Source organism: Nyctereutes procyonoides, unplaced genomic scaffold, assembly GCF_905146905.1.
Source record: "Nyctereutes procyonoides isolate TBG_1078 unplaced genomic scaffold, NYPRO_anot_genome, whole genome shotgun sequence".
NCBI lineage: Eukaryota > Metazoa > Chordata > Mammalia > Carnivora > Canidae > Nyctereutes > Nyctereutes procyonoides.
The window spans coordinates 36,497,895-36,525,763 of record NW_026575030.1 but is presented as its reverse complement, the minus strand read 5'-3'; the positions used below and the strand labels follow the sequence as shown (position 1 = coordinate 36,525,763).

General features: G+C 39.9%; 1 protein-coding gene across 6 annotated transcripts in view; it reads left to right on the top strand.

Moving 5' to 3' along the window:
• The window catches only part of BBX (BBX high mobility group box domain containing), a 268,615-nt gene extending 243,946 nt beyond the window's left edge, over positions 1 to 24,669 (top strand). For 4 of the 6 annotated variants that reach the window (XM_055316267.1, XM_055316270.1, XM_055316268.1 and 1 more), the window contains 5 exons: positions 6,847 to 6,936; positions 8,310 to 8,369; positions 15,894 to 16,091; positions 18,308 to 18,494; positions 22,813 to 24,669. In XM_055316267.1, the coding sequence (XP_055172242.1) occupies positions 6,847 to 6,936; positions 8,310 to 8,369; positions 15,894 to 16,091; positions 18,308 to 18,494; positions 22,813 to 22,900 (623 nt within the window). In that variant the 3' untranslated portion in view covers positions 22,901 to 24,669. The remainder of the gene's footprint in view (positions 1 to 6,846; positions 6,937 to 8,309; positions 8,370 to 15,893; positions 16,092 to 18,307; positions 18,495 to 22,812) is intronic. The other 2 variants (XM_055316271.1, XM_055316272.1) reach the window with 2 other exon arrangements.
• The last annotated feature ends 3,200 nt before the right edge of the window (positions 24,670 to 27,869 follow it).

The window sequence follows — 27,869 nt, the reverse complement described above, 5'->3', positions numbered from 1 at the left end:
CTGAAATTGCACTTCTCAGTGACATATCTTATCTATTACTCCTTCAAGTTTGTCAATTTCTTTTTTATCTGAAGTTTTGTTTTATAGCTATAGTTTGGGGGATGGCTAGGAGCAAGGAAGTTTAAAAATAAAAGTTTACAGAAGCTCCTCTATGTACTAAATCACTCTGGATGTTCTTTTCTCATGTTAAAATTGACAACCTCTATCTTTAGCTTTGTCCTTAAATTGTACTTTTCAGATTTCACTGAGTATGGTTGGGTCTGAAAATATGTATTCTTTTCTTCTTTCCTAACCTATTTCATCCATCCTTATGGTCCCTAAGAGGTCTCAGAATTGTTTTTCTGCATTCTTCCACTTTTGTTTCCTGTGAATGCCTGTGTGTCATTCTGGTCCACCAGCCCTGAGTTTCCAGGTTGAATAAAACACGTAGGAGGCTGTGACTGCAAATGGTTTATAAAGAATACCCGTAACATTAATGTAGTATGTACACATGATATATATTTTTGTATTTGTTAAATTTATTTTCTTTCCCTCGTTGCTCACTTTTTCTGAAAAAAAAATCAACAACACATTTTCTATTTCAAACTACCACCAGCTAATCCAGAAGTATTTATTTTTCATTATTTAAAAGGATGGCGTGATATAGTCATCAAAAAAACACTTGCACACAACTTTCTGTTATCAGTAATAATAGTGACAGCTGTCATTCCTTGAGCTCTTACTTTGTGCCAACCAATGGTTTAAGAGCTTTGTTTGTTCATGCAACAAATACTATTCAGAACCAATCCTCTGCTAAACACCATTCTGGCATATAGAATATACTTGTGAATGAAAACAGAGAACCCTGCTGCCATGGTGGTTACATTATGGCAGGAGTACCAGACTATAAACAAGCCTAAACACTAAGCAAAGCATATATAATGTGTTAGAAGATGAGAAGTTCTATGGAAAAAAAAAAAAAAGTTTGATGGAACAACTAGGCAAAAGATCAACAAGAAAAGAGAAGAGTTGAACTTGAGCACTAGACCTGACAGACATAGGTGTGTACCTCATTTTATCGCACTTAGCAGATATAGTGTTGTTTACAAATTGAAGGTCCATATCAATCCTCTGTCAAGCAAGGCTATTGCCATTCCAACATTTACTCACTTGGTGTCTCTGTGTCATACTTTGGTCATCTGTGATCAGTGATTACAACTCAGATAAAATAGCATTTTTTAAAAGATTCTATATTATTTAGAGAGAGGGAGAGTGGAGGAAGGGGCAGAAGGAAAGAGAGACTCTTAAGCAGATAACAAGCTGAGTATGGAGCCCGATGCAGGGCTCAGTCTCACCATCCTGAGATCATTACCTGAGCCGAAATCAAGAGTCAGATGCTCAACCAACTGAACCACCCAAGTGTCCCATGGTTAGCATTTTTTAGCAAAAAAGTATTTTTTCATTAAAGTATGTACATTTTTTGGTAGACCTAATGTTATTGGACACCTAATAGGCTATGGTATAGTGTAAACATAATTTTTATATGCACTGGAAAACCAAAACATTGATTTGTTTCACTTCATTACAATGTTTGCTTTATTGCAGTTGTCTGGAACCAGACCAATATTTCCAAGCTTTGCCTTTATATTAAACACTCCACCCATCAATTGTAGAATATACATTTTTCTCAAGTGCACGTTAGAACAGTCTCTAGAATGCACTATACACTAGGCCATAAAATAAACCAAAACATTTAAAAGGATTGAAGTAGTTCAAATTATATTTTCTGATCATAGTGGAATAAAATTAAAAATGAACAGCAGGAAAATGTTTGGGAAACTCAGAAATATATGGAGATTAAGGAATACATTCTAAATAGCCAATAAGTTAGTGCTCACTTGGGCAGCACATACACTCAATAACCAATAAGGCCAAGAAGAAATTAATAAGGAAACCAGAAAATACTTTGAGATGAATAAATATGAAAATACAACATGCCAAAATTTATGGGACACAACTAAGACAGTGCTCAGAGCAGAGTTTATAGCTGTAAATGTATATATCAAGAAAGAAAAATATCAAATCAATAATCAGAGTTACATATCAATAAATTAGATAACCTATGTGAAATGGATAATTCCTAGAAAGCACAAACTACCAACACTGACTTAAGAAATAGTTTGAATAGAACAATAACTACAAAAGAAATTGAATTTAGTAATCACAGAAGTACCAAAGGGGGTGGGGGGACACAGACCCAGGCTTCACTGCTAAATTCTATCAAACATTTAAAGAAGAATTAATATCAATTTTTCACAAGCTCATTCAAAAATTAGAAGAGGAGGGAATATTTTCTAATTAATTCCATGAAACCAATTATCACCCTAATGTCAAAACTAGACAAAAACATCACAAGAAAAACCAGAGGTCATAGCTCTTCCAAATACAGACATAAAAATCCTTAACAAAATACTACAAACCAAATCCAGCAATGTATAATAAGAATTATACCATTACCAAGCAAGATTTTACTCCCAGAACGCAAGGTTAGTTTAACATCCAAAAAGTCAATTAATGTAATATACTATATCAATAAAACAACAACAGAAAATTCACATAATCCTCTTAATAGATACAGAACATGTTTCATGAGAATATTCAACAAACTCAGAGTAGAAGGAAACTTCCTCAACCTGATAAAGGGCATCTACAAGAATCACACAACATCGTATTTAATAGTGAAAGACAATACTTGCCCCTAAGGTAGGGAACAAAATAAGGATGTCTACTCCCAGCCCTTTTGTTCAACATTGTAGTTGAGGTTCTAGACAGGGCAATTAGGCAAGAAAAAGAAACAAAAGACATGTATATTGAGTAAAGGAAGAAGAAGAACTATTTCGATTCACAGATGACATGATGTTTAACATAGAGAACCTAAGGTGTCCCCAGAAGAACTACTTATGGATGAATGAGTTCAACAGGGTTGTAGGACACACAAAGAAGTTGGAATGTGGAGAAAGGGGAACCCTCTTGCACTGTTGGTGGAAATGCCAGCTGGTGTAGCCACTCTGGAGAACAATATGGTGGTTCCTCAAAAAGCTAAAAATAGAACTATCCTATGATCCAGCAATTGCACTACTAGGTATTTACCCAAAGGATACAAAAATACATATTCATAGAAGTACATGCATCCCAGTGTTTATAGCAGCATTATCAACAATAGCCAAAATATGGAAGGAGCCCAAATGCCCATTGACTAAAGATGTGGTGTGTGTGTGTGTGTGTGTGTGTTTGTGTGTGTGTACACACACACATATATACACACAATAGAATACTACTCAGCCATCCAAAAGAACAAAATTTTGCCATTTGCAACGATGTGAATGAAGCTAGAGTGTATTATGCCAAGTGAAATAAGTCAACCAAATAAAGACAAATACCATATGATTTCACTTTTGTGGAATTTAAGAAACAAAATGGATGAACATTCAGAATCGGGGAAAAAGAGAGATGGAAACATCGTAAGAGATTCTTAACCATAGAGAACAAATGGAGGGTTGATGGAGGGATAGATTGATGATGGTATTAAGGGAGGGCACTTGTTATGATAAGCAGTGGGTATTGTATGTAAATGATGAACTACTGAACTCTGCTCCTGAAACCAATATTAAACTGTATGTCAACTAACTAGAATTTAAATTAGAAAAATCAGGGGCAGCCCCAGTGGCGCAGCGGTTTATCGCTGCCTGCAGCCTAGAGTGTGATCCTGGAGACCCTGGATTGAGTCCCACGCCAGGCTCTCTGCCTGATGCCTGCTTCTCCCTCTGCCTGTGTCTCTGCCTCTCTCTAAATAAATAAATAAATAAATATATATAATAAATAAATAATATAAATATATAAATAATATTTTTTTTTTTTTATAAAATTTAGAAAAATCAGTTGTATCTCCATATAATTTCGATGACAATCTAAAAGTGAATTTAGGAAAACAATTCATTTATAATAACATCAAAAAGAGTAAAGTACGTAGGAATAAATTTAACAAAAGATGTACAACACATTGAAAACTACAAAGTATTGTTGAAAGAAAGACAATCATAAGAAATGGAAAAACATCCCATGTTCATGGATTGGAAGACTTAATATTGTTAAGGTGGAAACAGTCCTTCAAATTAATCTATGATTCAACCCAATCTCTGTTAGAATGACATTTTCTTTTATAGATATTAAGAGATCCTAAAATTAATATGGAATAGAGAGGGATTCAGAATGGCCAAAGTAATTTTTTCAATTTCAAAACTAGCCACAGAAACCAGTAGGCAAGAAGAGAGGGTGGTACTGACATAGTTACATAGGTAGTGGAATAGAATTGAGGACCCAGAAATAGACCTATTAGGTCAACAGTTTTTTAATGAGGAAGCCAGTAGTACTCAATGGGAAAAAGAATAGTCTTTTCAAAATGATGCTGGGACAACTCAATAACTACATACAAAAGAATGAATTTGGACTGTAAACTTACACAATATACAAAAATTAACTTGAAATGGAACAAAGACCTCTTTGTAAAAGTTAAAGCTATAAAACTTTATGAGGAAAACATAGAGGTCAATCTTTAAAAAAAAAAAAAAAGATTTTATTGATTTATTCATGAGAGACCCAGAGAGAGAGAGAGGCACAGACACAGGCAGAGGGAGAAGCAGACTCCATGCAGGGAGCCTGACGTGGGACTCAATCCCAGGTCTCCAGGATCACACCCTGGGCTGAAGGCAACGCTAAACCGCTGAGCCACCTGGGCTGCCCCCATAGAGGTCAGTCTTAATGACTTCAGATTTGGCCATGGATCCTTTAATATGACACCAAAATACAAAGTAAATAGATTTGACTCTTTCAAAATTTAAAACTTGTGTGCTTCATAGGACATTAATAAAGAAAAAAGACAGTCCACAGAATGTGAGAAAATATTTACAAACTACATATCTGATAAAGGACTTTTCCCTAGAATATATAAAGTACTCCTACAACTCAATAAAAAGAAAGACAACTCGGTCTAAAAATGGACAAATTAGGGGATCCCTGGGTGACTCAGCGGTTTAGCGCCTGCCTTTGGCCCAGGGTGCGGTCCTGGAGTCCCGGGATCGAGTCCTGCGTCGGGCTCCCATCATGGAGCCTGCTTCTCCCTCCTCCTGTGTCTCTGCCTCTCTCTCTCTATGTCTATCATAAATAAATAAATCTTAAAAAAAATTTTTTTTAAAATGGACAAATTATCAGAATCAACATTTCTCTAAAGAAGGTATACAAATGGCCTGTGAGCCCTTGAAAAGAGGATTGATATTATCAGTCACCCAGAAAATGCAAATCAAAACTATAATTAAAGAAATTCATCCTTATGATGGTCATGATCAAAGACAAGGATGTTAAATAGTCTGGCAGTTCCTCCAAAAGCTTATAAACATAGAGTTACCATATGACCTAGCAATTCTACTGCTAGGTATATGTTCGAAAAAAATGAACATGCTTGTCCACATAAGAAGCTTATATATGAATATCCGTAACAGGTTGATTCATAATATCCAAAACCTGGAAACAACCCAGATATCTATCAGTTGATGAGTGAATAAACAAAATGTTGCATATCCATACAGTGGAATACCATTCATCCTTTAAAAAAGAGTGAAATGCTAATACATGTTACAACATGGATGAGCCTTGCAAACATAATAGCAAGTGAAAGACCCCAGATACAAAATCATTCCATGATTCATTTACATGAGATTTCCATAATAGACAGATCTTGGTAGAGACAGTAGATTAGTGATTGCTTAGGGACAGAGGGAATGCAGAAATAGGGAAGGGTGATAGCTAAAGGAAATGGGGTTTATTTTTGAGGTGATGGAAGTGTTCTAAAGCTAGTGACAGTTGCAGACATATGTGAACATCAAAGCCAGTGAGTTGCATACTTTAGGCAGGAAATAAATAGTTTGTCTTGGTCAGGAGGGCATGCATGTGGATGCAGATACCGGCAGGAGGGTAGTTAGAGCAGAGGTGGCTTATGGAGTCTCTAATTTTTTAAATCCTCATGTCAACTCTTGGAGTTAGGCACTATCACTATCCGCATTTACAGGTGAGCAAACAGAAGTTACATAAAACGATTTGAGTCAGTTTCACATAGAAATATCAGCTAAGTATAGAAAGAAACCTGCTTTGGGGAGGTCAGTGCTGCTGTTGGCATTTCTGATTGGGTGATTGAAAAATCTTAGTTCTGTTTTCTTTATCTGAGAAAAACGAAGATACAATCTGAGACTTCTCTCCTTTCCCACCCCATTTTTTTTTTTTTGGCAAATATTTTTCTATTTTTTTAAAGCATGTTTTCTTCCTGGAATAACCTCAGCAAAGGCTAGAAGGCTCTCTGATGCTATCAGGCCAATTTTTGTCCTGAAAGTGCTATTCTTGTTATGAAAACCAAATTTCTCAGAAGAAATGCTCCTGCCATCCTTTCCTTCAAGAAAACTGAGGAATCTAAATAAAGTAAAATTGCTTCTTTGTTAAAGACTGCAGCTACTCTGCTGTTAATGGGTTGTGGTCTGTCTCTGGTCACTCAATCTGCAGTTTCTGCTTAGAGAGCCCCGACCCTAATGGGGGCTTCTGCCCAATACACTTTCTAAGGAAAATTAAACTGGGTTTTAAATTTAAACCTAAAGAAGGGCGCTGAACACTAGTAGATGAGTAAAGCTATGCAAGATGACATATCTTGTGACTCAGTTTGCTTGTACCGCAGGTGGGTGGAGGGTGTAATTGTTTAGGAACACACAGTATTGTTTTATGAAACACTGTAAATTTAAAATATATTTATATTAATATTGTCTGTAGGTCCTTTCCAGTCTCAGAAAAAGAACTTATTCCACAAAATTGTCAGCAAATATAAGCACAAAAAGGAGAAGCCTAATGTTCCGGAAAAAGGTATTGGTGCCTTCCATCCTCCATCAAGGTTTCTTGGCCACCTCCATTGTGAATTCATCTTTGAGTACCGCTTCTGTGCACCGCCTTTGCCTTTTCCTCCCCTTGGCTTGCTTCAGTGTCATCGGCTCCTAATGCAGGCATATTCATTATTTCCAGACTCCGCAGCTAATTGCAAAGAGATCTCCTTCACTTGGATTCCCACTCAAATCCCGTAATGTCTCTATTTTCAGAGTTCCGTATGAATCCTAAAATTGCTTTGTTTTCATCCATATTTGGTGCATTGTGTAACTTAGTCTTCTTGAGCTCTTATACACTTATTTTCTCTGACTGTTCTCATTTTTCCTCATGTCTGGCAGCCTTCAAACCAGGACCACGTTTTCCTACCTCCTGAAACCTTAGGAGTTTCCTGTTTGTATGAAAGTGCTACCATTTCTGTACTTTCTCTGACCCTTGAGGATTCTTGTCTAGGAGGATTCACTCCTTAGTCATAACCTGTCTCTTTTTTCCCAGTCTGTGTTACTTCATTTGCCAGACTCTTCCCACCCCCTTCAGCCACATAACTTATTTCCAGAGGGCAATAGAGATGCATTGACCTCCGCCAACTCTTCGCTCTGAGCATCTATCTTATTATTATGATTTTGATGGGCCCTTGAACCTCTTCAGGGCTTATCTGAAGATTTCCTTCTTCTCATAGTTCAGGACTCCTATTCTTCTTTCACATAAAAGATAAATCTCCCCATCTGATTTAGTACAGCCACATGTCCCGGAAGTTGGGCTTTCTTTAGCATCGCCTTGCATGTTATGTCGTGACTACTATGAGCCTACTCATCCATCCGATGCCCATTCCCATCCTACTTGCATGGCCAGATGTGAAGCCTTTTGTGTTTCTGGAATGAGGCTTTAAATACACCTGTCTTCCATGTGTAGATATATGTGCCTATATGTTCCTGTATGTAACCTTTTACTTAATTTGGGCTTTATTTTCACCTCCACTCCAGCCTCTTAGGTTTGTTTTGTATGTTAATATTTTTACCCTCCTTCCAGTAGAGAAACCTCACCCTTTAGATAAAAATGTCAGCTTTTATCATTCCCTTTTAACTGATCTTCAGTTATCTTAACTAAAGTCATAGAAATTATCCAATAGTGTATTTCATATAAGGCAAATTTGTTTCTTTTTATCCATATCCTATATAGCCTGATTATTTTAGTTGGCAAATGCCATTTTGAGAATTAAATAGTTAAAATAAAACTCTGCTTCATTTGTGTGATAATGTTTCATATATAAGCTGTTTTGTGTATTGTTTTCTTTTTCTAGTGTTATGTGTCTGTCCTAGAAATAGAGTTTCACTTTCTTTCTCTGTCATTGCTTTTAGGAAGTGGGGATAAATGGTCAAACAAGCAACTCTTCTTGGATGCCATTCACCCTACAGAAGGTAAAAGCAGCAGTATTCTCTGTATGATTTCAGGTAGTCTGTGTTGGAAAAGCTTAAAAAGGCATAACTTATATAGGTTCACCCAATAGCACTATACCTGAGAGCTCATAATTTGGTTGTTTTTAATTTTTTTTTCAAAAGACTTTTTTATTTATTTATTCATGAGAGACTCAGAGAGAGAGGCAGAGACATAGGCAGAGGGAGAATGAGGCTCCCCACGGGGAGCCCAACGTGGGACTCGACCCCGGATCCCAGGATCACGACCTGAGCCAAAGGCAGATGCCCAACCACCGAGCCACCCAGGCATCCCTGGTTGTTTTTAATTTCCAAATCAAAACTGACAGGTTTTTGACCCTGCTAAGGGTCAGGCAGTGTGTCGTATGGAGCTTAATTTGTCAGAGGAGCACTTATAACCTTTGACAAACTTATAACTAAAAATACTGCATTCATGTTACAGGCAGATGCTTATGGGAGGCAGAAGAGAGCCAGCCTGGAGCTCTCCTGGTTGGTTGGTTGGTTGGTTGGTTGGGCATGGGCATGTCAGCAGTGTTCCTCTCATGAGCTCTCCCTCAGCACACCTCCCAGTACCTCTAAATACGTTCAGATGGAATGCTCCAGAGGCTTATGGATAACCAGGAAGAAGTTCCATATTGACTAGCATAATGTTACGGGTCCTAGGTGCAGGTTTTACTTCACAATTTCCTACAGCCATATTTGTTTGTGATGTCTACCTAATTTCTGTTAAATATTGAACCCTCCAGTGAGTACTCATTATTTCTGTGACATTTAAAGGGTTGTCCTCTTACCACTGATTTCTCTTTTTTTTTTTCCATCATAACTATTTTTAAGGAGCTGAACTGTTTTGTTTTTTGAGTATTTTATTTGTTTATTTTAGAGAGAGTATGTCTATGCACATGAGGTGGGAGGAGCAGAGGGAGAGGGAGAGAGAATCTGAAGCAGACTCCACACTGAGCTTGGAGTCCCATGTGGAGCTTGATCCCACAACCAGGAAACCATGACCTGAGCCAAAACCAAGAGTTGGATGCTTAACTGACTGAGCTACCCAGGCACCCTAAGCTGAACGTTTTTATAGTCCTTAATTAGCAGTTGCTTCATTTGAAAACTATAAGCAATCTTAAAAGTCATTGAGTCCAATCCCTTTGATTTACTTACAACCCAAAAGGGGGACTTATTGAAGAAGACCATGTCTCTTGCTTCCCAAATACACCTTTGTTCTTTTCCTGAAAGGGAGACAAAATTTAAAATGCACATTTGGCCCAAGTCATTTATCCGAAATACTCATGAGTTAGATATTCATCAAAAAATACTCAAACTTGAGTTTATAGCAAACATGAAATTGTTTTTATTTGGTAGGCACTGCTCACAACAAGCCAGATGTCTGTTTTTATGTCATTGCACTTTTACAAAAAATGCCAGCAGTATATCTGTTTTCTAGCCTGTTACTTCACATTCAGAACCTCTCCAGAGGACTGTTTCTGCTGTTAGCTGGCAAAGCCAAATCTGAATTGTTGTGCTGTTCTCAGCATTAAATGCTAACATCCAAAATGTGATATATATATATTAGCTCTTGTGTATTTTAAAGATATATTTTGCACAGACTTGTTAAGTGTAAGGCACTGATGAAAAATCAGGAATCAAAGAGGCACTTAAGACCATATTTACTCTTTATCTGAATTGATACTGTTCTAAATGTTTTGTTTTTTTAAACAACAGAAACCCTGTCTCATGTAGAACACGGTATCATCGCATGTGCAGTGAGGTAGAAAGAAGGAATCAGGAGACCTGGGTGTCGGTCTCAGATCTGCCACCAGGGAGCAGTTTACAGTGGGACAAATTGTGTTTAACCTCACCAGGTTCACTCTCCACACGTGTACTAAGTGAACGTGTGATGTGTGTGTTGAGGGATGGGGTGAATGGTGGGGAGTAGTAAGACAGCAGCCTCAAATGTCATTTCTTTTCTTTTTTTTTTTTTTTACTATTTTTTTTTTTCAAATGTCATTTCCCCTCTCACACTTGCTCTTAGTATCGTGATTTGAGTGGGTGGGGTGATGCTGGAAGTAACCTTATTCTGCAGCCCTAATTTTGCCCTTTAGGGGGCAGAAAAGTAAATCAATTTCAAGTCTTCTAGGCTATCCCAAGGGTTTAGTGTGGGAATAGAGTTATTATTACTGGTGATGTTAATTATATTATATATTAGTAATGTATATGCATATGTTACAAACTTTGAAGAATATGTGCTGAAAACTGCATGTCTTTAGGTGTAGAGTGCATATTCATTTCATATGGCCAGGAATAAAGGAATGAGTTTGTGCATCAGAAATTACCAGTAAAGACTTCTAACTCTGGGAAATGAACTAGGGGTGGTGGAGGGGGAGGAGGGCGGGGGGTGGGGGTGAATGGGTGATGGGCACTGAGGGGGACACTTGACGGGATGAGCACTGGGTGTTATTCTGTATGTTGGTAAATTGAACACCAATAAAAATTAATTTATAAAAATAAAAAAAAAAAGAAATTACCAGTAATTTAAAGTGATCTTTTTGGCTCTTAATTTCTATACCATCCCCTATATTTCCTTATTCGGGTGGTGACTTGGTGACCTAGTAAATTAGCTAGGCCCTTTACTGCATCCTCTCTCCCCTATGGCTTAAGCTTTACTTTGGAGAACATATGTAAATAAGGAGAGAGGACGAAACCATGATCACAGTGTTAAAATGTACAAGCCGTCCTGGGCATAGGTTACACAGAAATCATTTGTAGCTGATGTCTGTACTAGAATGTTGTTCCCACTGAGACATTTCACTCAGCTTCCTGTTCCTGACTTCTGTTAAAGGGATAACTTCAAGTTCACTATGCTTTCTCTACACCATCCTGAGTATAATTGGCTTGCAATTCATTTTTTTCCCCAAAATATCAGAAATCTTTAGGTGCTTAGTAATCACATCTGCAGTTTAAATGCTAAGCTTATAATCTGTTTTAAGCATTTTTTCCCCCATGCTTTTACAATTCAAAGTCCCTAAACCATTTCTTGAAACTTGCAGATCACAAAAAAGATTGCCTCTCAGCCTAGAATAAAGGTTAGATTTTCAGATAAACCTACATGATTTGTATCTGCAACTGTGTTTATCTTTTCTACCAGGTTATGATGTCCTATGTTCGTGCTTAAGCTGGTGGTTTCTAATTGTAATAATAACGATGATGATAATTAATACTTAATATTGCTTTATAGTTTCTAGAGGGCTTTAACAATATTTTTTGAGAAACTAATCTTGGCAGGAGCCTCAGGGAATTCAGGAGGACTTATTAGCCCCCAAATACATGACAAGGAATTGAAGCCTGACCAACATAAGCAGGAAAAAAAGAAACCAGCACTCTTTCCACTAAAGCACATTGGCTTCTTACAGTTTCAATTTTTCAGGCATATCTGAGTCCCTTATTTGGCTCAGATGTCGCAATTATAAATGGTATCTTAAAGGAAAAAAAACAAAACAAAACAACCAAAACCTCAGAATGAGAATCTTCAGAAGATTAGTTCCTTTGTGGTATATAAACCTAATTACAGAGGAGAAAAAAATCTGGTTTATAGTTAGATTTTCAAACACGATCCGTAACACTCAGACTAACCTTGATCTCTTTTCTCAAGTTCAAAATAGTTGCCATGTAACTTCAGCAAGGTCTCCTGGGGTCTTAGATAAGGCTCATTCATTTGATTCTCTTTCCTGTGTTCCATTCAGCATCTGACAGCATTTTCAGCTCAAAAGAGACCAACCAAAGGCGATGAGATTCCAGATTTGGCTGTAATAATTTCCGTGCAAGTTTGATTCCCCTAGTTGGAACGTGAATTCATGACTCTGGAGCGCTCTAGTGGCCTCCTGGGGTTCAGTACAACCACAGTGCTGCTATCTCAAAAAATTTACCCCACATTTTGGGAGCAGGGTTTGGAAAACAAGGCAGTCTCTTATTGCCACATTCCTAGTGTTGCTCCAGGAGTGAGCTCACATTATCTCTCTCAGATGATACGCTCCAAGTGTGTTATGATTATCGTGGAGTATAAAAACTAGCCCTGTGGACTTGTTTCGAAGTGCTTGGGTAGGTTTGTGTGTTCAATTACAAGCCGAAGGAGAAATGACTAATTTGTTTTTAGAGGACAAAAGCCTTTCTTTTCTCACATTTCCATTAGTTTGGCAGGGAGGGTGGGGGAAAGGAACTGACTTGCTGTCTTGGTGCTCAGCTTCAGACTGTTTTTCTCTCTGAGCTTTTTCCATTTTCTCTCACCACCAGGCCTTCCTTTGCTTTGCTAACGTTGCTGGACTCAGATCTACTATTGCGTCCCAGACAACCACTTTTTTAACTTAGCGTTACCTGTCTCTCCCAATTCTTCTGTCTTCGGATAGGGTCCTGTGTGAGTGCTGACCTGAAGGCTGCCGTTGGTCTTGGCCTCCAGGCAGCACAGGATGTTCTGGGGATAAAAGCATGTTCTGCATCAAAGCATGGGGCAGACTCATTCTTCTCCCCTTCCAAATTCTGGTGAGGTCTCATTATGTCCCACTTTCAGATGTGGACAATCTGTAGGCCCCAGGATTACTTCCTGATCTGGCAATTACTTTAGAGGAGACATCTAGAGGGGTGCACTGCCTCCTTTTCAGTGACTTATGAGAATCTGCAGTGTATTCCCACATTTTGCCGCTTCTGCTTGGTCTTCAACTTGATTCGCTCCTTTTTTCTCTCCAGTACACCAGCTCTGGGACTTGATTGCTGGTGTCTGTTGGCCAGCCTGCCTTCTACACCCTTGTTCCTTGTCTGCTGGTTTCTGGGTTTCCCCTAGTCCCAGTCTGCTCTTAGGCGTTAACTCTACCTCCTTTTCCAGTCTCTTTGCAGCCGTCCCCTTGGCTTCTTATTGGATTTTAACTAATTCATCTGGAACGCACAGGAAACAGAGCAACCACTGAAAAGAAATGAGACCACTTGAAGGCTAACCAAAAGCAAAAACTAACAGTCCTTGTCAAGGGATTCCCTTGCCTTGAGATTCTGGAACTGGCTAGAGGCTGGCTGGGACCCTAATTCTGGGCTGTGGGGCAAATGAAAAGAATTTGGGGGCTGATGGCTCCTTTAGAGCCAATCTAGTCCAGCCTCCACCTTAACATGAAGAAACTGAGACCCATGGTCCTGCAGTTAGTAAGTTAAAAAGTCAGGAATAGAATCTAGGTCTCTCTGTGACTGTCATTTCCATTACCCTGTTGTCTTTGTGTAGAAATCAGGTCGTCTTTTCCTAACCCACTTGGCCTTTTTTTTGACCTCCTGGTTCATTCTTTCTGTAAGCAGCTCTTCTGATGTAATTCACCCTTCATCTTTGGAACCCTGCTATACCCTTATTTCCCAAGTTCTAGATTTTCCTAGGAAGTGGAAGGAGAAGAGGGAATAGGTTAGTGCTTTTTCTAGAAGGGCCGTCTGTAATGTTGTGATCATACTGGAGAGGTGATTAAGATCCCCCCAAATAATAAGAAGGGACAACTGATGGATCTGGATAAGAAACTAGAAATTTTGAAGCTTATGAATATTTAATAGAGGTTATTTATGCTCATTGTAAACTCATATTCTGGCTTCTTTATACCTATCGGAGGCTTTGAATTTCAGGGCTAATGCAGAGTCATGAAACTTCTTTGGAGTGTTCCTTAACCAAATTATCTTTTATTTTACTGGCAGCTTTTATTGAAGTTTAAACTAAAAAAAAATCTTAAAATACACACCAGCCCTGGCTATGTTAAGCTAAATATCAAAGTATAAATACACCAAGACTGTTTCCTGGATACAGATCTACAATTTCAAAGGAGCCTTTTTCCTAATTTTGATTACTTGTTTGAAAAGATACTTGGAAATGTTGCCAAGTAGTTTCTTTTAAATAACTATTATCTTAGGCCTGTCCCTCTAAGCCATCTATTATGCTATATTGAGGTAAGGCCAAGCCACAAATCACGGTATGATTCCTGCTTTACATCCTTTCTCTTGATGTAATTGAAATGATTTCTTGCTTGTTTTGGAATGGGAAGTCTGCAATCAGTCTCTTGAGGGCAGAGATGTTACGAATCGTAGCCCTCCTTTCTCAGGGATACACCTAACCTCATTAAAAACGTAGATTAAAATGTTTTAAGTGAAGCCCATGCAAGAGTTTATACCAGCATGTGCATTTTTTCACACCCTGAGTTATTCTTACTCTGTACTCTCCCTCTTATTTTAGCTTTATCTTCCTCTTATGCGATAGCATTGTATTTCCAGCGTCTCCCCTCAGCTCGGCCTTGCGATCAGCACCTTCAGTCATCCCCGTGGACCCAGTGTGCCTGGAGTGGGCCTTGGCCAACCTTGATTTCTCCAGCCACACTCCCCTCTTTGTCAGAAACTATTTCTGTGCCTGTGTTAAGAGATTGGATGGTTTAAATATGGAAGGATGCCTCTTTTCCCTGCTGAATGGCCCTTAGGCCATGGGAATTTTTTTAAAAAAAGTAAAAAAAAAAATTCCAGTTACTAAATTTGATGACATGTATATATTCTTAAATGCTTAGTGTACTCCTATCCACATATACTGGTCTTACTTTTAAATTGAGTGTGGGGAGAATGAACTCCTAAGGAAATGAGTATATAAGAAAAGATAGAAGCATCAGCTGTTTGAACCAGGAGCAAGTATGCTCCTTATTCTTGACACAGTGACTCCTCGGATAGAAGTGTATGCTGTTAAATGATTCATTGCATTACAGTTAGAATTAGGGTACCTAATACCCTTCCTGGAGCCTTGCTGCCCTGTGGTACTTCATTATCTCACTAAGCACATTCACTTGGTCCTAGGAATCAGTGAATGGGAGAGTGTTTCCTTACGTGTGGGCATCACACGTGTGGGCAACACACATTGTGACCAATGGTCTGGTCTTTCCTGAGCAGTCAGTATGTATAAAAGAAGGCCAAGCCTCACAAACAATTTCTTTTCTAATCAGTCCTGCCCGGTGATTGAAAGCAAGTGTCCCAATGGTAACGATAAATTTAAGAAGCACGTATTTAATCTCTGTGTCCTCAGAAGAGAAACTCCCTTTTATCATCTTCCCCAGACCACCTAGGTGGACAGGAGTATCTTGGGCAGGGACCCTGGCCACATGTAGAAATTATGGGCTGTTGGGGCACAATCCACTCAGATTTGCATACACTGTCTTCCCCACCAACCTATAAGATATCTAAACACTTAGAAAATGTTACTCCAATGGCCTCTTGGTTCAGTACTCGGTTAAAAGAGAGAGGGGGCATCTGAATCCTCTGTACTTAATTTATCAAAGCAAATATAAATATACTGGTTTAAAATTATGGTCAGTGTTTTTTTTTTCCCCATCAGTACTTTGAGAGCTCTAAATCTCCATTCACCAGTCAGATGGGTCAAGCAGTGAGAAATGTTTCTTTCTAAGAGTAAGAGCAATGTCTACGTCTTATGTTTTTGTGTGTAACTATATATGATCTGTCCTATTTCAGCCATATTTTCAGAAGACAAAAACACCACAGAGCCTGCTCATAAGGTTAAAAATGCCCTATCCATTCCCAACACTCCAGAGCCAACAACAATGCAAGAACCCTTGGTGGGCAGCCAAAAGAGAAAAGCAAGGAAAACCAAGATCACCCACCTTGTCAGGACAGCAGATGGCCGGGTATCACCAGCAGGAGGTACTTTGGGTAAGGAGAAGGAGCTTTGGATGAGAGAGAACCAGAGCAAGGTGATGACTGTCATGGCCACGTTGGCCAGCAAATGACTATAAGCCAAGTGTAGGTCCTCACTGAAAAATGGGTCTGTTCCGCTGGTTTGGCCATGGTAAGATTTCTTTCTCTGGATTTCCCGGAGAACTAGTTTTCCACAGGCTCCCAAATGTACAAAATATACACGTTTTAAAATCATAGCTCTTTTTCCAAGAGTATTCTTAGAAAGGAAAGGTAATTTTTAGGACTGTGTGTTTCTCCTTTTTCTCAGTATGCACAAAAGCAGTCTTCATTAAGTGAATTCCCAAGGATCCTAGACTTTTAAAAATACTAGATGAATCAAGTGTTTCTTCACGGTTCACTGTTCAACTCACTACAAACCATATTATCAAGTATTTAAACCAATGGATTAAGGAACCTTAGAAAGCATCCAGCACTTTCCATAAAGCTAATTTTTACCACGGAGGGAGCCTGAGAACGCTTCTGGATTTCTTGAGTTTTCTGGGTTTATCTTTAACCAAATCTTAACTTACAGTGAATTTTTCTATTTTCAGGCATGGCCTATCAACTATTTGCTGTTCCTGGTGGTCTCTGTGGCAGCAGAATTGCCTGAGGGGCCCAAGTTAAGGAGTGGGGTCAGAGTAGCTCCCTCAAATCTTAGGGTGCTGCACCAACTAAGCATTAATGGTCTTTCAGCACCCCGGGCATCTCATTCCATCAGCTTTGAAGTGCCCCTCCGCCTACCCTAATCCAGTTTCCAGAAAAAGGTCACAGGTCCATAATGAGTTCTATAAATTGGAAAAAGTGTTTAGAGCAGAAGGGAAAAAAAAAAAAAAAAACAGTGAAAGACAAACCAAGAAACAGACTCTTAACTATAGAGAACAAACTGATGGTTACCAGAGGGGAGGTGGTAGGGGGGATGGGTAATGTAGGTGATGGGGATTAAAGAGTATACTTAGCATAATGAAATGATAAATCAGTAAAATTAAGAACAATGATTAAATGAGTATATTTTGAGTAATATTTATAAATACCTGATTTAGGTTAATCTAAGCAAATAAACGTTCATTGCTGAGATACAATAGGAAGACAGTGACTGAGTTTTGTGCACATTTTGTGTTTAGCATGTATAGATTGATAGAACAATAAAGCATATTAAATACCCCCATTTTACCCTGTTATATAAGAGAGGTAGGATTTCATTTTTGAAATGAATACCCCTCAATGAGGTAGGATTTCATTTTTGAATACATTGAACTTTTAGGTACAAGTAGGATGAGGACTAGAATTTAGTTTTTTTGATATTTAATCCAGCAGGCCCCTTGCTCTTTCTTTCCCACTCGGGGTTCTGTTCTGTGATTTTGATTTTATAAATTGTTACAGCCTCATTTTCTCATAGAAGGAGTGAAAGATCTTAGAAATATTACCTTCATTTAGAAAAGCACATAGCACTCTCATATTCTAATATATGACATTTACAGCTTTTATCACTTGCTTTTCTATACTTAAAATGTTTTAAAAATCATAATAAAGATTCCTCTTCCTTTATAATGGCTATGTAATAAAGAAAGTGTACTCATTTCCAACAGGTATATTTTCATAGCATTTTAGCACCTCTTCCTAAACACCAGATGGCCCTTCATCTTCATCTTCCTTCCAGTAGGTCTTCAGAACAAGAATAACAACTTGGGATCTCGCTGGGATTGACTGATCTTACTGGTGGGATTGGTGCAGGCCATCCTGAACGCTGGTGTCACAGCATACCAAATGGCCAAGTTGCCATAGCAGGGCATCCTACAGCTTCATCAGAAATGTTTCCTCAGTTGGGTTTTTAGGGGCCTTCTACAGCAGTCACAGGCTCCTTTGCAGAAATCCCATCAGTTTTATTTTGGTCAAGGCCCATTTCCCCTCTTACTCTGAGACTGACCTGTTCTTTGACCTTGGATAAAACACAGCTTCTCTTCCACTTAGTTTCAGGGCATAACACTGTCCATAGTTGCAATTGAGCTTAATAAAAGAGTTTTATTACCATGGGAGAAGAGAATCCATAAAAGCCTTGGTATTCGATAGATGACAAAAGTGAACGAAGAATATTAGCTCATTTCACATTGTCTGGCACAGAGTTTTTTCTCTATGTCCCTTCTCTGGAGAGAACACAGTGATCCTGTTGTGATGAATTTCCCCTTTCTTTACAGACGACAAACCAAAGGAACAACTGCAGAGGAGTCTCCCTAAAGTGAGCCAGACCGGCTGCAATGACGAATGCTCACACAACCCCGAGACCGCAGAGACTCGGAGCAGCACTCCGGAGATGCCAGCCGTGTCTGCGTTCTTCAGCCTCGCCGCGCTGGCCGAAGTGGCCGCCATGGAAAACGTGCACAGGTTAGGGGTGTGCCCCACCACGACATTGGGGGGCCTACTCAGCCTTACCCCCTTGTGCACAACAGGGATAGAGAGAGCAACATGGAAGCTGAATCATACTTTCTGACGTGATTATTTGTGGTATTTTTCACAATGCCTTGCGGTTTACAAAACTCGGTTCAAGAGCAAGTTACATGACAGGTTATAAAAATGTGCATCCTAATTAGCACTGTGGGAAAGTATAGGGAAATTTAGTCAGCCACCTGTTGCATTTTGAATCTATTATTCTGTGGCTAGACTGCATTTCCATAAAAAGCCTGGGAGAGCAGAGAAGCAACAGCTAATCATTAAGTGTGAGCTTGGAGGTCAGGCCTCAGACCTGGGTTTGAGTCCTACATCCATCATCTGCAAACTGCAAGGTCTTGAGCAGGATCGATCATTCACCTCTCTCCCCTCCAGTTTTCCTTCTATAAAATGGGGGTGAGTGGCAGTCACTTACTTCATAGAGGTGTTCTGTGGAATGAGCTAATATCCCAGCATTGGCACATGGTAAACCCCGCCTCGAGGAAGCCATTGGTGGTAGTGGTGATGCTATGAAGAAAACGGTGGTCAGGAAAGAGCATCTTGTCATATGACTTATGGAGGGCCTGGATGTTTCTTATTCTGTTTGCTAAAAAAAAAAAGTCATTTCTTTCTCTCGGCCTAGGTTTTCTCATCTCCCAGTGAGCATAATGATATCCCCAAAGAATCACAGAGTTGGAAAGATCACATGAGATCATAAGTCTGAAAGCCTTTTGAACTCAGTAAAGCCCCAGAAAAAGTATATTAAAGCCCTAAGTGTATAATTGGGTATTCCGCTATTTAATGGATCCTTTGGGAAGACAGAAAAGCCATTTGTAAATTCACGTATTTCAGACTTTTATTCAAGGTGGATTACTCACAGATGAGCTACTTTCCCAGACTTTCAGTCTTCAGTACGAGAGTTTTAGATCTAGCACAACTTCCATACCCCTGCCCTTTGGGCTCCACTCTCCTTCTCCACATCCATGTTTAGGAGGCCCTGATGATTTAAGCTTTGCTTCTTGGCTCTTTACCTGTCACATTACAGCTCTAGAACTTCCTCACAAATAGCCTCTAGATAGTTCCAAAAAGTCAGATTCCTTTTCATGTGTATACTGCAGGTGCCTAATAGCAAGTGAATGCTGACAGACACTGTTAAACTCCGCTCAAGTCTCCGAAGGAAAGAACACACAGTTCTCCACTCAAGGGGTTTTATGGTCAGAGCACAGAGGACAGACTCATACGCATGAGAGAAGATGAACTATATGCCTGCGTGTTACTAAGTGCCCCATAAATTTTTGAAATAAGAGGCAATGTAAGAAGTCAGAGGGGGTCATAATTCAGGACTCAGGAAGGTCTGTCACACAGTCCCCCTTGCTGCGGCCAGCATTCCCCTCTAAATACGCCTGTGGTCACACCCTGGCTCTGTTAAGCAACCCTCCGTGACTTCAGGCTTGCAACAGCAGGAAGCCTGAGCAAATCTTTCTACTCTCCTCTCCACCACCCCATCCTCACCACCCTGCAGTTGCATGGAATCGCTTGCTGCCACCTAGATAAGCCAGGTTCTTGCCTTTGTACATCTCCCTCTCGGACAAACTGCTGCCCCGCCCCTCCTTCCATATCTAGTCCTGCTTTCATCTCTCGGCCCTCCTCCTAAAGTCCCTGCACACCGTCTGTGCACACTCTCCAAGACCAACTGCCGCACTGGGTTGTAATTATTCATCAACACATCTGTCTCTTTCCAGTGTATTTTGAAAGCAGAGCCCTGGTTTTAATCCTCATGTCCCCAGCTTCCTTAGCTCTGTCGGTTACACCAGTGGATGAGCAAACAAAGGAATGAGTAGATGAGTAAATGAGGTATTCTCGAAGTATGACCACCTAAGTTCACTAGCAGGCATAGAGAAAATCGTGTGAAGAAAGATTCTTTTCCTCGAAACCGCCCTTGAGAAAGAACAGTATTACATACTAGAATCTATCAATCACACAGATGGCCTGTGTTCTTAATACCTAGAAAAACAGATGCCCCTCTGAAGAATCTTAGTTGTAATTTTAGTCCTTACCTGTTAAAGCAGTTACCAGATGCCATCTACCAACAGACTTAATGTAATTTTAACTGGGTTGCACATCCATTCATTACTGCTTAGGCATCACCTAGAGGGTGATCAGCAGAGTTGGGGGGAGAATTTTTTTTTTTTAAGATTTTATTTATTTATTCATGAGAGATAGAGAGAGAGGCAGAGACACAGGCAGAGGGAGAAGCAGGCTCCATGCCGGGAGCCCGACGTGATCTCAGGTCCCCAGGATCACACCCTGGGCTGAAAGTGGCGCCAAACCGCAGAGCCACCCGGGCTGCCCTGGGGGCAGAAATGTATTACCTGCATTCTTGTCGTGAGAAATCTTAACCTTAGGTTCAGAAATCCAACGTAGAAAGGCCGTTTTGCAAAATGCAGGGAAATAGGAAGTTGGAACAAACCTTCGTTGAGAGCCTATCTATTTACTAGAAATTTCAGAAGGGGAAAGCTCATTAAATTTAGTCCTAAAATCAGCCCTGCCAGGTGGGTCTTTTTGATCCCTTTTTAATGATGTTGCAGATGATTAATTTGCCAAGAATGCACAGCAAACCGAGTTAAGATTTGAACTAGGGTCCTTGAACTCCAGCGTCTGCCTTTTCTCCAGCCCACTGCTTAAGCAGGCATCTGTCACGTCCTAGGAAGTCATGAAGAATCTCGCCGCTGCTTACACCGGGACCTGTAGCCATCACTTAGCTGTAGCCACGTCGGGCTCCCACCTCCTTTGCTGTTTTTCTTGGACTCAGCTGGGCTTTCACCCCAGTTTCTCTCTGCCCCTGTTGGCTCTTTTATGTATACTGTAGTCTTCATCTTTCACTTTTCTTTTTTCTTCTTAGGTTTCCTTTTTCAATACTTATTAAAATTCTTTTAGCTTTTGTAATATTGTTACATATTCAATCTTAAAGGTAGAAAAGAAAATCACATTTTAATTTCATCTTTCTTGAACAAAGAGTTGAACATATTGAACAGTTGGTGCTTACAGCATCCCCACATGAATGAACAGATTAATCCAGAGGTTTGATTATAACACATGTTTTGTTTTTCTAAAATCCTAATATCTCGGGCTAAGTGATTATTGGATTCTGAAATCTCCAAATGTTGTAATGTATCTACACTGTTTGTGTGTGTGCCTCAAGAGATCTTTCTTGCGTATAATTATGAAGAAGATATTTCAGTTTTTAAATAGCTCCTTTTGTTCTCCGTAATCTGAAGAAAGATACTGTGTTGAAAAGGTCAAGCCCCCGGAAGCCTGGCTGCTGCATCCCAGATTTCCAGCCAGTCCCGTGCAGACCATTGCAGGCCAGGGCAGCGAGTGCACGGTGCCTGGTCTTTGGTGGGCCTGTTGGGAAAAGTCCAGGAAGTGCCCCATCCTATCTTTTTTAGAAGGAGAAGCTCTGTAGAAATTACCAAGAATTTGAAGGGTTTCCTCGTAACTGTGAAGTCAGTTTGTTCCTACTCATTCAACAAAAGCCGAATTTAAAATCAGTTTGGTGTAGTTCCAATCCAAATGATGGGTATTTCTATGAATTTTCTAGTCGTGTCTGGGGTTCTCTCTCCACGTGTGTTGATTTGGCCCAAGTCACCCGGGTTTTCTCACACCCTGAAGTCCCTGCTTGCCTTTTCCCCCGTGCATTTGCTCTCTGTGTGCCCATGGGACTTTGCTGTCGTCTCTTCCCTCACTTGTGTTAGAGTCACAAACACAAACTCTAGTCTCCGGGGCCATCGCTTTAATTGGCCTTCAGTTTTAAATTGAGTTTATTATCATATACCTTGGGAAATGAGCCTGGAGGTCACCAATGAGTATAGGAGAGTTTTCCTCTTGGGCAGCTCAGGGAAGGGAATGAGTCATATTTAAATATCAGTGGATCAAGAGGAAGACTGTTGTCTTAGAATCATGGCCGCCAATTGAAAGTTTCCCACTTCTTAGGGAGTCGCCCCAAATCTGGTGGTGCTTCAGGTTTCACCTCTGCAAAATGGAGGTACTTGTTTTAGGGCATCCTATGCCTTGAGTCTTGTGAGGGGAAACCGAGATAAGAAATGTTCAAAAAAGAAAGAGCTCTAAGAAGAGAAAGGTGAAAGAGCCTAAGTAACAAGTCAGCATTAGTGATTAATGATACTGGAAAGCTTTTATTGGTTGCTCATCGCCCTCTCCTATTTCTGGTAACATACTCTAAGTGGGTGACTTCTCTTCCTCCCTTCTTGTTTTGCAGAGGTCAGAGGTCGACTCCGCTCACCCATGACGGACAGCCAAAAGAAATGCCACAGGCTCCTGTACTTATATCCTGCGCTGACCAGTGAAGCGCCCTTTAATTGTAAAACATTGTGCTTTACCTACTACCCTAGCCTTGTCTTTACCGAGGGATGCTAGTGAGTCCAGATGGTGGAAAATATAGACTGCAAACAAGTGCTTGTTGCCCTACACGGCCCAGATTCACTTGAAGCAGAAGTTAGCATCCTGGGCCAGTTTGTTCTTTTGGAACCCAGAGTCTTGGAGGGTGATGTTATCTGTCTGATAATGAGCAGAAACAGAATGAACCTGGAGCTTTGCTTTCTATTGAAGGCTTTTGACGGTAATAGGTGGTAACTTGGTAAAAGGCTGCCTTTACTGTAGCTCATCCAGCATCTCTTTTACCAACCAGAGAGTGTGAAACTAGTTTCGTATATTACCTAGTTATTCTTTCAAAACAAAAACAAAAAACAAAAAAAAACAAAAACAAAAACTGACGCACTGCACTAGTTATTATTAGATATTCTTAGTCTTTTTTGTACATGGAGATTTAAGTTCTAAGATGGTTTATATAATAGGTTATACCTACATTTATATTGTAGAATAATATTAAAAGGCCTGTTCCAGAGACTCCCAAGCAGCACGGGCAGGCAGATGTACCATTGTTAGCGGTGTATGCTCGGCCTCGTGGTCCATATATTCTGCACTTTTATATTTGCCACCAGAGTGGTAGTTTGCTGGCAAAGACAGAGAGAGAGAGAGAGAGAGAGAGAGAAAATTAGAATTCTTACAAGCTGAATTTTTTTCTTAGCCTCGAGTGACCAAGAATTTGCTTGGGGCTAATTGTGGCAAATATTTTCCCAGACAGGGGAAGAGTCCTGCAGATTACAGATTACTGATGTTTTCATGCCTTGAGGATTCTTTTATTTTTACACAGGGGTCTCAGTGACCGATGGATCGTTCATACAAACAAAAAAAAAAAAAAAAGAAAAATATTATTCAGAAGTGACCTTAGTATTACTTCACTATTCTGAACACATTGAAGACACTCACTTCATGTGGACTTTGAGCTACAGACCTTTTCCATCCTTCCCAGACAGACTGGACGGGTAGCAACTGCTATGCACAGCCTGATTGGCATTGCAGGTTTTGAGAGCCATTTTTGAGTTTGTGTTGTTAAGGAGGTATTGAATAAATGCTGAGGGAGGTATGCTTGACCAGGGTGGGAGTCTTAGTCATAGAGCCACCTGCAAGTTTGTTTCCTTTTTGTGTTTTGTTGCTTTTGAACATAAAACCAACCATACGGATGCCAGTGCCAAGTGGATTACCTGGCTTATTAGAACATTGGACATACTGACTTAACCACCTGACATTCACAGTGTCTTGTTTCCTAGCAACACATGCAAAGTGATAAATCAAAATTAGTCGGAGGCTACCGATTTTACAGGGTATTTGTTCCATAGCACAAAGTGTATCCCCACTCTTGCATCACAGCACAAACTACCAAATTTTAATTATTGGATTCCAGCAATAATTTTTATTGGTTTTCAAACTGGCGGAATTTTGATAGCGTTAGTTCGAGTTTGAAGCTTTTGAATTAGATCTCTAAATGGTGACAGTTTACAAGGTTTTATCTAGCTTTCTTATTTATACTTGACTCAATTGTAATGATGATTTTTTTTTTCTAATCGTAATTTGACCTAATAGCCATACAGAAAATGACTCTATTAGTACTGACTAGGTTTAGCTTTTCATAGTTGTAGATATTACTTCAGTTTCGGTGCTGGAAAATATGTACAACATACTAACAGAATTGAAAAAGAATATAGGGATTTGTTTGGTTTGTGTTTGGGTTTTTTTTTTTTTCCTTCAAAGCAGGTGAAGAGGGCAGCAGAGCATTATTGGAATGGTGTCCTCAAAAATGCATAATCATTGTGAGCATGGAGGAAGAAGGAATTAGTAAGCTAGGTTAGTCAGGTTAGAGCTTAACCCTATTCACGTAGAAATAAATCAGGTGAGCAGCCCCAGATTTTAGCATAATATTTTTACTATGATGCTGTTTTATTAATATTTTCTAAATTTCAAAACACAAAGTGAATGTTTGAAAATTGCTGGGTCCCATTGTTGGTGGCTGTTGGAGTTTTTGGACCACTTGCTAGCAGTGATTTAAAAATTATAATTAGCTAAAAATCCAAAAAAAAAAAAAAAAAGAAACCAACAACAAAAATTGTTTGGTGCAGAACATGCACCTTGACAATGGTACTAACTTGTTATTCTATAGAACACGTTAGAATAGATCTATTTTTGCCAGAGCACCCTCCTTCAGTCCTCCAATTACATTTCACTAGATTTCCTTAAGAGATTGCTGTATATTCATGGGACCTTTTTTAAAAAGAAGCAAAACAAAAGATTACTTTTTTCTATGTGATTAATATCTTACTTGATCTGCTTTTCCTAAACCTCAGTGGCTTTTCCCTTAGGCAGGGGTGGGGTGGGAGGGCAATCTACTGGATATGACTGTTTTCAGATACTTTAAAAAAAAAAAAAACTTTTTGTAGAAATGCTTAATTTTTAAGCGGTTAGGCACTGAGAGTAGCAGAAATCCTGCAAAGCTTTATAGTCCTTTAGACACTCGCCTTGTTGTTTCTCTGAGTGAAGTCTTGATTTCAATAATAGTGCTTTTCTCATGCCCTGAATCCGCTGGAGAAGGGTGTTGGTATTTTCAGGTAACAACGTTTGTTAGCACAAATATTTCAGACCAACATGTAGTACCCCCCTCCCATCTATCATTTTCACTTCATTTCTCTCATTCTTTTATATCTTGGAAAATCGTATTGCTATGGTGTGTACCTTAATCTGCCAGCAAATACCATCGACACTAACATTTGTCCCACAAGCATCCTCAAAAAGTTGTTGCACCTTATGTATATCTCAAGCAAACCAAAATATGATGCTCTTCTGCTTTGTTTTATTCTAAATTGTTGTATCATATCTTTCTGAAAAACCATTCTGAAACTAGTTGAAATTATCAATATTTATGCTTTTAACCTTAATTTCTGGATTCAAACCTGTATATAAATCTTTTGAAAAAAATTGTCCTAGCCCTTCTCTGTGATGCCGAAGTGGATGATTTAGTCTCAGATGGAGACGCAGTACTGTTCCAGTTTTCTTTAGCCTTTTATTTATTTAGTTATTCTGGGTATTTTCCTATGTAATTTTGAAGTGTGTAGAGTATATTATAGTAACTGAAGCTGCAGCTCTAAAAAGCTGAGTGAAAGAAAAAAATACTGTAAGACATCCTTCTTAAGTTTTTATTTGTTTGGATAACTGTAACGAGATCAGGAAAAGGAAAAATGTCCCACAGCCACACTGACGACACAGGTTCTTATCCCCGGATTAGGTTAGTTCCCAGATTTTAGATAAAAGTGTAATGCATCAAAGCCCTTTTATGAGGATAAATCATACTGTTGTAACTCTTGACAGTCTTTTTCCCCCACAAATACCAGAACTACGTTCATTTAATTCTATCAGATGAGCTTTCTACCAATGCCATCTCGAAGCCATGCTGAAATCATTCCCACATTATCACTCATTCTAGTTTCTGCCATTAAAACTGCTGGAGAAAAAAAAAAAAAGTGGTGGAACACTCCGAAAGAAAAGGAGCATCTGAACTGGTCTGGTTATTTATATTCCAACCCGTTTATGCCCCGTCACTTTCTTACCAAGTCAGATGCTACTCCGCCTAAGTCCCAGAAAATTTTGTTTGCACTCTGCAGTCTTTGGCTCATCGTACGGAAAAGTTTGCACCTCTGTAAAATCTCAAGCAAATTACACATTGATACAGAACCAGGAGTAAGCTGGAAACGGAATGACCTGTTTGGTGGATACGGTTTGGGGGGAGGGAAGGGGTGGGGGGGTATCAGATAACTCTGTTCCCAGCTTGGCGTCTGGCATTAATGTGAAGCAGTGGGGACCACGCTGCCTGCCGAACTACTGTATGAAGCCCCCGCGTCTGGAGACCAGCAGCCGGGGCAGGAGGCCGGCGTCCACGCGGCACAGGAGGAGCGCCTCGCCGGGGAGACCTCGGAAGGAAGCTGTGCGGGGCCCAGAACCACCCTGTGTCACCGGGGAGCCCGGGTGTCCCCGCGATGCTGTGGAGGAGCCTCCCCCCGTGATTGCGCTGCTCCCCAGAGCCCCTCACATCAGGCCAATGGTAACGGGCTACCTCGGCTTTCCAAGCTCCACGTCAGTAAGTCCTGTCGCCCAGCTTCGCCCGTTCTGCCTCTGCCTTCAGTGCCATTGTCGCCCCCTGCAGTGTTCGGACTTCACACACCGCCTCCCCCAGAGAGAGCGACGTATTGCGGAGAATGGGCAGGAGAAGCAAATGTCTTACTGCGTCCGGCCTCCGAAGTATTCCGAGCGACCGCTAGGTGGGAATGAAAATTTAGCTCTCCCCACATAGGACCTTGTTTTGCACCTTATAAAGAGTGTACTAATTGTTAATTAGATGTGGCTTTTATTTATACGAGCATTCCCAAAGAACTAGATTTGGAGTTTGTTTTTATTTGAGTTTTGGGATTTTTAAAAGTTATCTTATTTAGACTAACATCATACTTATAATATAAGAAACAGTTGTTCAGTGTATCTTACCAGCTCCGTCTGGTGAAGTATTCAGGGTTTGATGGACTGCTCTGCTTTAGTTTGGAAGTGATCGCTGAGTTTATTATACTCCATATTAAATCACCTTGTCCTTTTCACGGGGGACACTCTTTTCCTTACACTTCAGATGAAAGAAGTGACAAAATAGTGAATAACAAGACAAATAGATCGGACTCCCCTGATACACCTCCATCTGTTTGTGCTAGGCTCTCCTTAAAGAATAGAAGTCTACTTTTTTTTCTTCGCACACAAAAAAAGGTGGTTTCCTCTGCTGGCCAAATTTTCTCTGTGGCGGTAGGATTTATGCTAATAAATTGGAAGAGGAAACCTTGTATTACGTTCCCTGGCCACGGTGTGCTTGTCGCCGTCGGTGGCCCAAAC